The sequence below is a fragment of the Bubalus bubalis genome, chromosome 7 (assembly GCF_019923935.1).
Source record: "Bubalus bubalis isolate 160015118507 breed Murrah chromosome 7, NDDB_SH_1, whole genome shotgun sequence".
NCBI lineage: Eukaryota > Metazoa > Chordata > Mammalia > Artiodactyla > Bovidae > Bubalus > Bubalus bubalis.
The window spans coordinates 48,368,681-48,382,066 of NC_059163.1; the positions used below are offsets into that span (position 1 = coordinate 48,368,681).

General features: G+C 35.4%; 2 protein-coding genes across 21 annotated transcripts in view; one reads left to right on the forward strand and one right to left on the reverse strand.

Annotated features, from left to right (window-relative positions):
- Positions 1-2,571, forward strand: part of LNX1 (ligand of numb-protein X 1) — a 188,299-nt gene extending 185,728 nt beyond the window's left edge. For all 6 annotated transcript variants that reach the window (XM_044946309.2, XM_025290589.3, XM_025290593.3 and 3 more), the window contains 2 exons: positions 1,424-1,582; positions 1,983-2,571. In XM_044946309.2, coding sequence (XP_044802244.2) covers positions 1,424-1,582; positions 1,983-2,118 — 295 coding nt within the window. In that variant the 3' untranslated portion in view covers positions 2,119-2,571. The remainder of the gene's footprint in view (positions 1-1,423; positions 1,583-1,982) is intronic.
- Positions 2,572-3,513: 942 nt separating this feature from the next.
- FIP1L1 (factor interacting with PAPOLA and CPSF1) overlaps positions 3,514-13,386 on the reverse strand; it is a 66,378-nt gene continuing 56,505 nt past the window's right edge. For 14 of the 15 annotated variants that reach the window (XM_025290607.3, XM_025290605.3, XM_044946311.2 and 11 more), the window contains 3 exons: positions 11,813-12,026; positions 4,608-4,745; positions 3,514-3,829 (listed from right to left, as the gene is read on the reverse strand). In XM_025290607.3, the coding sequence (XP_025146392.1) occupies positions 3,682-3,829; positions 4,608-4,745; positions 11,813-12,026 (500 nt within the window). In that variant the 3' untranslated portion in view covers positions 3,514-3,681. The remainder of the gene's footprint in view (positions 3,830-4,607; positions 4,746-11,812; positions 12,027-13,386) is intronic. The other variant, XM_044946313.2, reaches the window with a different exon arrangement.

The following is a 13,386-nucleotide window of genomic DNA, read 5'->3' on the forward strand; positions in this document are numbered from 1 at the left end:
GATATATTTGGTCATAACCTTGGATAAGAAGCACCCACCTGCTTTCCCCCAAGTACTGGCATAGGTGAGGACATTAGTGCTCTGGGGTTTGGGGAACAATTACCTGCTATGAACACGAGCTGTTAGGGTGCCACTGTGTAAAACTCCACGACTCCTGTAAGGTGAACTTACTAACATCAAGTCCTACTGTGAAATACAGCAGATAAACATTTTACAGTAAAAATATGGTTGTTTCATGTAATGAAATCAATACTTTTCAGCTGTCATTTCGGTGAAACCGATTACTGTAAATGCTCTATGATGACAGATACTAAACAAAAAAACTGAGTTGAATTTTAGTACTACATTTTAAAATTACCCACCATCAAACCCAAATCTTATTTTACTTCAAATGGGAGTCGAAATGCCAAGAAAAAGTTACATTGATTAGCAAGGTCGATAACAATAACCAATTTTATCACTAAAAAAATTTTGCAAGAGATTTTTATTGGTTTCTCAAAAATCAGTTAATATTTTAATGTACAGTTTATAAACAAAATCACCGTATCTTGATTTTTACCAACATGAAAATGCTAATTTCCTTTCAAAACGCTGGCCTGGGGATTCTGGAGTCCAATCTAGCTCCTGACATACCTGTCGTAACTATAACACAGTTTTGTACTTAGCTTGCATCTATGTTAACACTGATCTAATTGCCACTGAATAATAAAGGACCAGCTTCCTCAATCTAATTTTCTATTTTAGCTGAAGGTTCTACCCATTTACAGAAGACCTGTGGTCATTCTCCTATTTCTAATTCAATTTACCGCTGATTTTTTCCCCCTTTGATATGAATCATTCTTATTATCTTTAAATGTACCTCAATCTCCACTCACTATATTATGTGGCCTGAATGCTTCTCTATAACCTATCAAATATGTAGAACTATGTATAAACTGGTAAGTCAAAATAATACTTCAGACAATGCATTAATTAGGGTTATGTTTTAAATTTTTCAGATTAACCATTTATTTGAAGAATTTCCTTCATTAAAAATTATTTATATCTATAATAAAAATATGGTACTGTACGTATGCTTGAATGTGGTTTCATCAGTAAAGATTTAGGCATAACTAACTTTTTAATATAAATTGAGGGGTTAAATCTTCAAGCAGAAAATGAATCTTTCCTAGTAGACATATAAACAGAATGTAATAAATAGATGGCCTCATTTTTTAAAGGGTGTTTAGAAAAGATAAGTTCAATTAGAAAAAGCCAGCTTTTTTAGCACAAAGGTTACTGGGCTCTGACAATTTTGAGTGAGACCCATCCTGTGCTATTAACCCTAATAATACCAATAAAGGGAATGGAAGATGAACCACAGTAATTAATTACTATGAGTTCAAATTAACTGTGCATTTACATTGATTTTGTTCTATTTAAGGTACCTGTATAACTGTAAAGATGTTATATTACGAAGAAATACAGCTGGAAGTCTAGGCTTCTGCATCGTAGGAGGTTATGAAGAATACAATGGAAACAAACCTTTTTTTATCAAATCCATTGTTGAAGGAACACCAGCATACAATGATGGGAGAATCAGGTAATAATAATGACTGCTTAACAAAAAACTTATATTCAAAGATTGTGTTTTTTATGTGCAAAAGCTTGGCCCCATTTGAAATAAGGCATATATTTACTATGCCTTTTTTTATTGGTCATAAATTTGAAACATTTATGTAGCATTCCATTCCCAAGAAATCCAAAATTAAGTTATTCTTGATCCCATACAGCAACTTCTGATACTTTTAGAATTCTTTCTAAAACAAGCTGAATAATAGAATTTGATAGAATTTAAGTGATGGGTGTGGGGAGAATCTTAATTAGAATATAATCAAAACTGAGAAGTGTAGCAAAAACTAGGACCACCATAAAAATTGCATTAACTTCAGCTATGGCTCAAAATGTTAATCATATTCCTTGTTCATTTATTTACTTTTTAGATGTGGTGATATTCTTCTGGCTGTCAATGGTAGAAGTACAACAGGAATGATCCATGCTTGCTTGGCAAGGATGCTAAAAGAACTTAAAGGAAAAATAACTCTCACCATTGCTTCTTGGCCTGGCACTTTTTTATAGAATGAATGATGGGTTATAGAAAAATAGGAAATCACAAGTAAGCTAAGTTGAAACAATGTATTTATCTTGTCAATTTTTTTTTTTATTTGAAGGCTACACTGTAAAAATATTAAACTTTAACATCAGGAAAAGTAGGATCTAATGAAAACCAATTACACCTCAGAAAATGTAATTCTCAAAATATAAACATTACTAATTTTTATGCAGTGTGGAACATTTCTCATTACTCCACAGCTAAAATTTTCTATTCACTATAAAGCTCTTCAACAGCTGACATGGTTTGTATGCTCCCACTGAATTTAAATCATACAGTTTAATTAAAATTTGGTATGTGCTGAGGTCTGTAAAGCATTCATTATGGGCATTTTAAAAACAATTTCCAGACACAGGATTATAAAAGTGCACTGCTGAAAAGTGTTCATCAAATGAGAAATAAATATTTTTCAAAAATTATATAGCTGTCCTTTAGTATGTGATACTAAGTGCATTTCTACCATCACTATTTAAAAGTTCCTAGTAATTCATTCTTTTAAAGCCATGTTGTTACCTTCACTGACAAACACCTCCTACGGGTTATCCCTAAAAATGCTCACAGAATTTTGTAAACTAGTATTTTCTTAAATGTTACAGAAAATTACTAAAGCTCTTGTCATTTATTTTCATTCACAATATAGCTAGTAACTGTAAAAACCCAACATGCTGCTCAACCAATAAGCCTTGAAAAAGCATCAAGAAAAGGCCAAACCGCCTTGACCCTGGTTTGGCTCATAGCAGATGGCAGTGAGGCAGTTCAGATTTTTGTCAGTGATGAGTATCTGTCCATGTGCCTGCTCTCTAGAAACTACAAGTTATTTTAGAGGCAACCCAAATGCCATTAGATTTTATTACCGTGGATATAAAAATTCCCCACTTAGTTTCACCATAAACCCAAATTTAGAACACTGAAAACCTGCTATAAAAAAGCTGTGATATCAAAGTTATATATGAGTTTTTTAATATGCAAAACCACAGTGCCACAACAGTGATGAGAAAAGACTAGATTTAATCTCAATACGCAGAGGTACCTTTTGATGCCTTTTGCAGTGCAACCTCATAAGAGACTGGTATTTGATTAAGTCAAGAAAACCGGCCAAGACCTCTTCTGTGGGGGCTGGCCCACTCTCTTGCCCCAAAAGTGTACTGCTTGCCCGATAAATCTTGCCTGCTTGAGCTGTTAAAAAAAAAAAAAAAGAAAGAAAACTGGCCAAGAGGGAACCTTGACTTTTATCAGATATTGTGTATGTACACCGCTAAACATAGCTCTTTAAATTCTCTGCTGAGTAACTCATTCACATTACTTTCTTCCATACAAAGTCATTACCGCCTTTTTATTGTTTAAATATTACAAGACAAACATTTTAACTTAACATGAAAAATTCACTCTTTTATTTTGGAAGAGAAAATTAAATTTTCATACTAACAGAACAAGATGAAAGGCAAGTTTCTTAAACATTATCCAGAAAAATAACAAGATTTACAGTATCTACTTCTGGCATTACTATACACAAAAGGCCATGACCACGCCTATTCTGCAGGTGTAGCTTCGGTGCTCTCCTGTTCAGGGGCAGGCTCACTGCCAGCTTCTTTTCCTTCTTTGCTTCTTTTAGATTTTTTGTGCTTGTGTCTCCTATGACTGTCTCCTTCTTCACTTTCATGGCGACGTCTACTATTGCTGAAGAAAAAAGAAAGGCATATTTTTCTTAATGTTTAACTACATAAGTAGTGACAAATCAACCCACTTTAGGTAAATTCTTGGTATAGCAATGGGTTTTAAATAACCTAATACTTTTTTTCTCAAATACATTTTGGAGAGTAATCACATTTTATGTGACTTCTATGCTGGGATTATACTTACATTTAATGCTCAGCTTCACTGTTGTTATACTAGAACAGTAAGGCCCGCATACTTTAGATTATGAGACTGACACAATGCCCACTGTGCCGAGAGGGCCAGTAGGGACCATATGCTTTATTCTAAAAGACTAATTACAAATTAGAAACTAAAATACTAAATCATAACAGGAAATACTTTCTAGAGTTGACTTTAGGCAAACAATACACATTAAAATGTTAATACATTTTTTTGAGACTACAGGGCCCTGAATGTTCTTTGATTAAACTGAACATTGCTTTGTTTAATAATATTTACTACTAAAAATTGATTCATGACAAATTCCCTCCTGCTCAAGATAATGTAGTAAGTATAATTTTCATATATTTTTCATTTCATGCTAATTTTGGCTTATGGGTATTAAACATAATCTTGTTAGATTTCAAGGTCTTTGTTGAAATCTATAAAAGAACCAACTACTTTAACAGATTACTCTTGATCTTCTAATTAGGAACACATATATGCTCTAGTGGTTACTGGCAATGTTTGCTTCTACTTCCTGAAGTCAAATCAATTTCCCTGGCTTCAAACTGATTCACTATTTTATTAAGGAGCAAACCTTCGAGAGGACTTGTGTCTGGTTTCCTCTTTCTCTCTGTGTCGTCTTTCTCTGTGTCGTTCTTCTTTCTCCCGACTTGCTCTGTGGCGCTCATAGCCTCTTTCTGCATACTCCCTGTATCTGTATCGTTCTTCATCACTGAAACAGAATAGAAACAAGTACTCTTGACAGCTGGACTGTTGATTCTGAACGACTTCAAACTACAAAAGAGGTGACCTGAGTCCAGAAGTCCCCATGTTAGCACCTTAAACAGAACAAGTGCCAAGTATGTGTCTGCTGAACTGAGAGGAAAACAATGCTGCTCCCAAATTAGTACTAGATCTAATACAATACAAAATATACAATAATTACACATTATGTTAAAGGATCAAGTTTTTTCTATGCTTTCAGTTGTTACAGGGAAGAAATCTTATAAAAACAATGCTGTTTTTCTTCAGAAATTGGGAGCTGAAACTGATTTAAATTTTAATTTGCAGCTTCCCTTGTGGCTCAGCTGGTAAAGAAACTGCCTGCAATGCGAGAGACCTGGGTTTGATCCCTGGGTTGGAAAGATCCCCTGGAGAAGGGAACGGCTACCCACTCCAGTATTCTGGCCTGGAGAACTCCATGGACTGTAGTTTATGGGGTCGCAAAGAGTCGGACACGACTGAGTGACTTTCACTTTATTTTACTTTTTATAATTAAAAGCATGTTTGCTTATCTCAGATTTCCAACCAAAATTCTTATATTTATAAAATCATAGGTAGACAGTTAAAATTCTAAAAACATATTAAAACTATTTGGCTTTCAAATACAGATAAGGTTCTTAAGTTTTTGAATCACATAAGAGTATATTCATCTAAAGAAGCAGTATAAACATTAAGAACAGTGTGACACCAAAACAACTTCCACAATATCCACACACAATGCGGGCTGAAAATTGCCTGTGTACACACTTGAATTCTGACATCCCAATAACGTAATACTACTGTGTGTGTGTCACTGGGGGTGGGATGGAGAGGTGGCCATGGGAATAACTTCAAATCCATATTAGGCTGCACCTCCATTTTCTGATCTTGGAGAAAATGGACTAGTGAAACTGGGACTGATGGCTAGTGTTACAAGCATAATCATCTTTACCTTCTGACACCTCTCTTCAGGTCCTTTTGTGAAAATCGAGATATACTTCTGTTTTTTTCTTAATCCTTCAAGTCTTTTTATTTAGCATACAGGCCAACATTCTCTACAGCCTAATATCAGTAAACTCTTTTAGAATGAATAAAAATATCTTTTGGAACACTGTTGCTAAAGAGCTATGGTTTCTAGAAATATTATGTGTAATACAAATTATTAAATTAGTAATTCGTACACAGCATCAAAATGCTAAGGAATCTCAGAGAATAACAGGAAACAGAATCAGGGGGAAGTATAAGCCATATAAAAACCAATCAACCTAACAGTGGTCTCTTAGCAAAAGTGATAATTCAGGAGTGTTATACCTAATGCCAAGTCATATTGCTGACCAAGTTATTATTGCCTGTGATACATTTTTATTTTTAAAAGTATTCATATATGCAGACATATATACATATATATATGCACACACGCACATACACATGAGAATAATTTTTTCTAATCATAAATATGTACTTGGTATTGGGAAGATGGAAATGTGCCACCAGAAGTAATGCACTATGTCCGGCAGTGGGAAGTAGCAAGAGCAGTCTAGGCAGAGCAGGCCCAGGGGCATCCTGACTCTGCTATGGTCCAGGGTAAGTAACTTAACCTCTCTACTCAGTTTTCTCACCTGTAAAACTGGCAACAGTCTTTTCAGGGTTGTTGCAGAATATAAAGTGTGTCTGGAACAAGAGTAGGCAGGCCCTCAACAAACGGCCACTAACATGCAGGTTCATCATCTTCATTAAATTTAATGCTAAAGTTTTCAGAAGTGGAACCCTTTTTGTAAAGGTAACTGACTAATAAAGTTTCTAAAAGGAGAATAAACTCGCACCTACCTACCATGCCAAATATTAACATTAATGTTACCCTCTTTAAAAATGAGGTTCTTGGGGCTTTCTTGATGGTCCGGTGATTAAGAATCCACCTTGCAATGCAGGGTACATGTGTTCAATTCCTGGTCCAGGAAGATCTCACCTGCCACAGGGCAACTAAGCCCCAGCGCTCTAAAGCCTGTGCTCCACACCAAGAGAAGCCACTGCAACAAGAGGCCCATGCACCTACTGCCCGTGCACAGCAACAAAGAGCCCGTGCACCACAAGGAGGACCCAGTGCAGCCAAAAATATTTTTTTTTAAATAAGCTCTTTGTAATGATTCCAGCTGGATTTACATAAAAATAACTAAAGTCAATTATCTCACAATTTGTCATTTGTAACCTCTTTCCCTCTCACCCTGCCACCAATTTTTATTAGGTTTGAGGCCTTTAAGATTCTGAAAGCAAGCCATCTGATGGGACCGTTCCCACAGATGGTGGAAGATTTGGTCTCATACTCAAAATATAAAGACCCCTTCTCCGATAAGCAGCTGCAGCACAAAGGTTTTTCTGGGCCTGGAAATCATTAGAGCTCATTTCAAATATCCTAGAATGACCAGCCTTCCCTCTGGACCACAATTAAGCAGCCTAAAAAACATGTTGAAATTTGTCTGTAATTTTCAAAACAATGACTCTGTAATTTGTAACACAACACATACTACATGCCATATTGCTAAAATGTCAGTCTTGAGGAAAAACAGCCTTTACTTATACTTCACTTGGATTTTCCAGAGAACACTATTTCTGGGATAATTCAGAACAACACAAAATTCTTCCACCTCTTTTCCCCTCTCTGGCCTTGAACTTTTAGTCAGATTTAGGTAAACATTACTCCTGATGCCCTACAGCTAGCAACCTGAAAATCAAACATGGTTTAACGATTAACACTTTTTAGCACCAATAAAAACTGAGTAGAATCTGTGCATGGGTGTGTCTGAAATTAAACTCAAAGTATTCTATAAACACTGTATTATTCATGCAAAGTAAACCTATATGAGCTCTAGCAAAGCAATTCATTTTAGGCTTCTTTCCTATTAAGTTTTGCACTACATTCCTTACCTTGTGAACATGTGCATTCAAGAGATAACAGTACTATCTCAAATATATTAATTTTAACTACATCAGAAACAATTTAACTTTCTGGAAAGTAGTGCCCTTGAATTTAACACAATTCGTGCACTTTTTTTGACTAAAGTTAACAGCACATTTCCCACCACACAAACTTGAAACATATACTACACACATACGAACATATGTATGGACCATGCTGCTACTGCTAAGTCGCTTCAGTCATGTCCGACTCTGTGCGACCCCTGAGACAGCAGCCCACCAGGCTCCCCCGTCTCCGGGATTCTCCAGGCAAGAACACTGGAGTGGGTTGCCATTTCCTTCTCCAATGCATGAAAGTAAAAAGTGAAAGTGAAGTCGCTCAGTCGTGTCCGACTCTAAGCGACCCCATGGACTGCAGCCTACCAGGCTCCTCCAACCATGGGATTTTCCAGGCAAGAGTACTGGACTGGGGTGCCATGCTGCTGCTGCTGCTAAGTTGCTTCAGTCGTGTCCGACTCTGTGCGACCCCATAGACGGAAGCCCACCAGGCTCCCCTGTCCCTGAGATTCTCCAGGCAAGAACACTGGAGTGGGTTGCCATTTCCTTCTCCAATGCATGAAAGTGAAAAGTGAAAGGGAAGTCTCTCAGTCGTGTCCGACTCTTAGCGACCCCATAGACTGCAGCCTACCAGGCTCCTCCATCCATGGGATTTTCCAGGCAAGAGTACTGGAGTGGGGTGCCATTGTACCTTCACTTATTTAGTCAATAAAATTTTACCAGGTGCCTACAATGTATAAGTCATATTATTAGGAGCTATTAGAGAAAAAAGATTAATAAATCTTACTGAGTTTCTTTCTGCACTTTTTTTACACAAAACTTTAAACTTCCAACCACAGTCCTAGTTAAGGTGACAATTATTATATGGTTAATCTGTAATGATAGTATATGAGTAATTCTGTATCCTCAGCACACAACTTTGTCCCTGGCACATAACGGGGATTCAAAGAATGTCAGTTAATGAATGAAAGAATTAATCCGATTCCCCATGACCTCTAAAAGAAGAAAGAAAAAACAAAAATCAAGTACAGAAAAATAAGGAAAACGAAGGCAATAGAATTTTTAAACTACCTAATTCCAAGACTAGAAATGATTTTAACACATCTAACAAAACAAATGTCTGAATCAAGCATATGCTCACATCCTGAACTGATACATTGCTTCATCTCACCAAGCAAAATCGGAAAACTATGTACCTGTGTATCTTATGCATAAAAATAGCTGATAAAGCAAGAAAAAGTTATCTTAAAGATATTTCATTCTACATTGTAAAGGTACCTCAATGGATATGTTAATTAGAAAGATGTTCATATCAATGCCTTGATAGTGATAAAGGGTGATTTTTAACCATTTCAAAACCTATCTAGCTAGCACAGTTTCACCAAGAGTTTTCAAGATCATTTTTTCTCTATTGTATTCACCCTCCTCCCGATATGTGTACGTCATTTTATTCACCGACATAGTCATTATGTGCCAGGCATAAACGGACAAAGGGCTGAGAACAGAGAGATGAAAAATGGTAGTCAATGCCCTGAAAGAGGCTTACTAAGACAGACATGCTCTAAAGAAAATACATAAAGTGCTTAGGAAGTATGTGAAGGAATAATTAAATTCTTTCTTTCAGGTTCAGAGAAGCTCATGGAAAACAAATGTGAGCAGAACCTTGAAGAATCAGTAAAAATTTGTGAGGCAGTAAAGGACAGGAATAACATGAAGGAAGGAGGTATTAAAACTATGAGGATTTCCAGATGTACAACTAGTTCACTATAGACAGAGCATGCAGTATATTGGCTTGGGAGAGAATTGGGGTTAAAATATAGAAGGGTGCACTAGACTTGTGACTTATGGGTCACAAAAAGAATTTTGAATTCCTTCTTTTGGCTAGCAATAAATGAGTTCTTTCCAATGGCACAAAGTTTTAGGGAATCAATTTCCATATCCTGAACTTCCATATTTATTCTTTCCTAAATGTGCTTAGTCATTTAGTCGTGTCCAACTCTTTGCAACCCCATGGACTGTAGCCTGCCAGGTTCCTCTCCATGGGATTCTCCAGGCAAGAATACTGGAGTGAGTAGCCACTGCCATCTCTAATTCCTTCCTAAATATGGAGTGCCTAATGATACACCAGCAGGTAAAACATCACACCATTTCTCCAGTTAATCTCTTCTCCATCATGTTCCTGATCTTTTACAAAAGAAAGGCATTCTTTTCAACAATTTTACTACAGTACATTATTGGCTCAGGGTATAAAAACCATCATGGCATCTAAGTTAAAATATTAGTGTCAGTAAGACCAATTTTATTCCAGGAACCATAAAGTTTTTACAGGGCTTTAGGCCTTTATCTCTTATATATCTTTCTGTTACAAAGTATGAAGTAAGAAATGGAATATTTTGGCCTGTGTCTTGAGACATTCTAACTTCAGATATACTGTAGAGGAGTATGGTGGGAGTCCTAAGAATTTTCCCTGAACTAGTAAAAAAAAAAAAAACTAAACCAAAAATTCCTTCTGAAGGAAAGCAAAACAAAGTGTTGGGGAGGCAGCACCTTATTTTGAGTTCTGTGACTATTTTATCTTAGACAAGGGATATGGATTAACTCATGTAACAAAACATGAAAAATGAAGTTAGACTTTTCCCCCACAGAAATTGGGTGTAACGTGGCTGGCTGGCTTGTCAATAAATAGGAGCTGTATTTCATGAATTATTTGGTAGCTATTTTCCATAAATGGAATGGGGGAGTAAATTTCTATTGTTCTAGGCTACAAGTCTGTGGTACTTTTATTGTTATACTGAGTAACAACTGGGTGATTTCTTTGCTTTTAAGAAAACTGAGCCATGAGCTTATGGATCCTTAAAAGTAACTTCTGATGATATGTTAATTGTATAATTTTGACATATCACTAAATCTTAAAGTGCTCAAATAACTGTGACAGAGCCACAGCAAAATTCCATTAATTCTTATTTACGTATTTCATGTGAACAAGGTTTGTCAGGGCTTACATCTATACAATAAAGAAAGAAAGAAATATAATAACAGCAAAGCCTTTCTTCCCCCTAACAACAGTAACATTCATTTATGGATACAAACGTTAATTAAGAGATGGGCAGAAGCTCTTTCATCACACTAAGGAATGTAGCTCCAGTAAATTATTTTCAGAATTTGCATTATATTTATATATAGAAATAAATCATGATAACCAAAATCAGAAAAAAATTTTAAATACTTAATAGTATGGTCATTACATTTTTAATACATTAACTTACATAGGTATGTTGCAGGGTAAATAGGATGGATAATTAAAAATACTTTTTCATAATAAAAATACTTTACATTAGAATAAAATTCTTTCGGGACATGGTTCAGAAATAAGAATTTAGGCATAAAAAGAAATGAATTTAGGCATAAAAAGAAATGCAGAGTTTCCAACTGTTAAAGAGAGCTTGCTTATACATTTTAAAAAGACGGATAATGATGTTTAACAAATCACTGTAGTATCCTTAATCCACTGGATATGTTCAAAAGAGTAATGATAACTTTCAAAATTATGATACTTAAAACAGACTGGAAATTTTATCTATCTGGTTGGTTGGTTGGTTTAGTTGCTAAGTTGACCCCATGGACTGCAGCCTGCCTGGCTCCTCTGTTCATGGAATTCTCCAGGCAAGACTTACTGGAGTGGGTTGTCATTTCCTTCTCCAGGGGACCTTCCCGACTTGAAGCAAACCCGGGTCTCCTGCACTGCAGGCAGATTCTTTACCAATTAGCCAAATGTTTATACTTAAAATGAAAAATTTTATGTGGCAAGATAAAAATACATGAAGGGGTATGACATTTTCAAAACTGTTTTAAGGAAGAAATGAACAAACAAATTTGAACACTGTTGCTTTAGATAGTGGGAAGTCCTTATGAATTACACGACAGCCTTGATGCTTTTAAAATGGCTATCCTCACTACTCTTCAAACAATCCTTTCCAAGTTGAATTGGATTTTCCATTCTGGCACTGAATAAAAATTCTGAAGTGCATATAAAATACATGTGTATAAGTTCCTGCGCACTGAACATACCTGTTGAAGACACTCGGCGTGGGACTGTGATCACGCTCCCTTTCCCTCTCTCTGGTGCGTTCTCTCTCTCTGTCTCGATCACGATCTCGCTCTCGGTCTCTGTCTCTGTCTCTGTCTCGGTCTTTCTCTCTTCTTGAGTAATAGTCCCACTGCTTGCTGGTGTCCACAAGACTAGGCCATGAAGGAGTAGAACCAGGAAGGTGGGGAAAGGCAACTAAAGAGAAAGAATAATAATCAAAAATAAAAGTTATGGTACTTAAAAAACAAGAGAAAGATGAGAAAAAAAAAAGGTAAAAATCCCACAAAAATGCTTCATTAGATTAAAAAGAAACTTATTTAGTATGTAGAAAAGAGAATACATGGTGAATACCCACAGTCTGGGGACATGGCCAGAAACAAATCTTAAAGATTTAACCCTTCATTTGAAAGGTGGACAGCAAACCAGAATTAGATACATCACCAACTTCCCAATATAGCAAAAATATAAACCAGAATACATTAGGATATCTTCAGAGTGCTGAGACAAAGTAATGGTCAACCTGGAAATGTGTACTCAAAATTATATTTGAAGAATAAAACAAAAGACATTTATAAACAAAAAATAAGCAAAAGTTATAAACAGAGTTCACACACAAAAATAACTTCTATTAGATATATACATAATGCATTTCAAGAGTAACCACTAAAAAAAAAATAAAGATAAATATATTATTTCAGAACAATGTAGGGAAAAAGAGAATATTTTAAAAAATCACCTGAAAATTTCAGTCACTTCACAACAGAAAGAATGGGGATATGCAAGACAAGTTTGAATGGCTCAAAAATCAACAGTAATACAAAGAGGATGGAATTAATCACTTAAGTGACAGAAATTGTTGATCTGTATTTTTAAAAATTCTACCTATATTCTGAACATTAAACATAAAAACACAAGATGGTTGAAAGTGAAAGGATGGGAGAAAAAATGGAAAACACTAATATCCCCTAATTTCCATATGAGTAACTGTATAAGTGGCAAAGCATTCTCATACTAAAAGGATCACCAGAGGAAGAATGACTACGTGAAGATAGAGGATGCAACTCACTAAGAACACAGAACAAATTAAACTTCCAAATATCTAACAACATAGCCTTACTTTCTATGGAATAAAAATTAATAAAAATAATACAGGTAGAAACAGAAAAATCAACCACAATCATTGGAGACTAATGTAATTTTTCAATTATCGACACTTTAAGCAAACAAAAAAAATCACTACAGATATATAAGGACTGAGCAAAACATTGTTAATAGAGTTGATTTAATGAACATAACATAAAAAATCTGCCAGGCAGGTAAAGAATACTCATTCTCTTCACCCATATGAAACATTTATGAAAATATATTATGTTCTTTCAAAGCATAATAGACATCATGTTTTCTGACCACCACACAATTTAAATTAGAAGTAAAAATGAAAAGTTATGGGAAAATAATCTCCATTTATTTCAAATTTAAAACACATTTGTGATAACTCAGGGGTGAGTCAAAAATGTCATAAATTTAAAATCATTTAAAAACTGAACACAAAGAA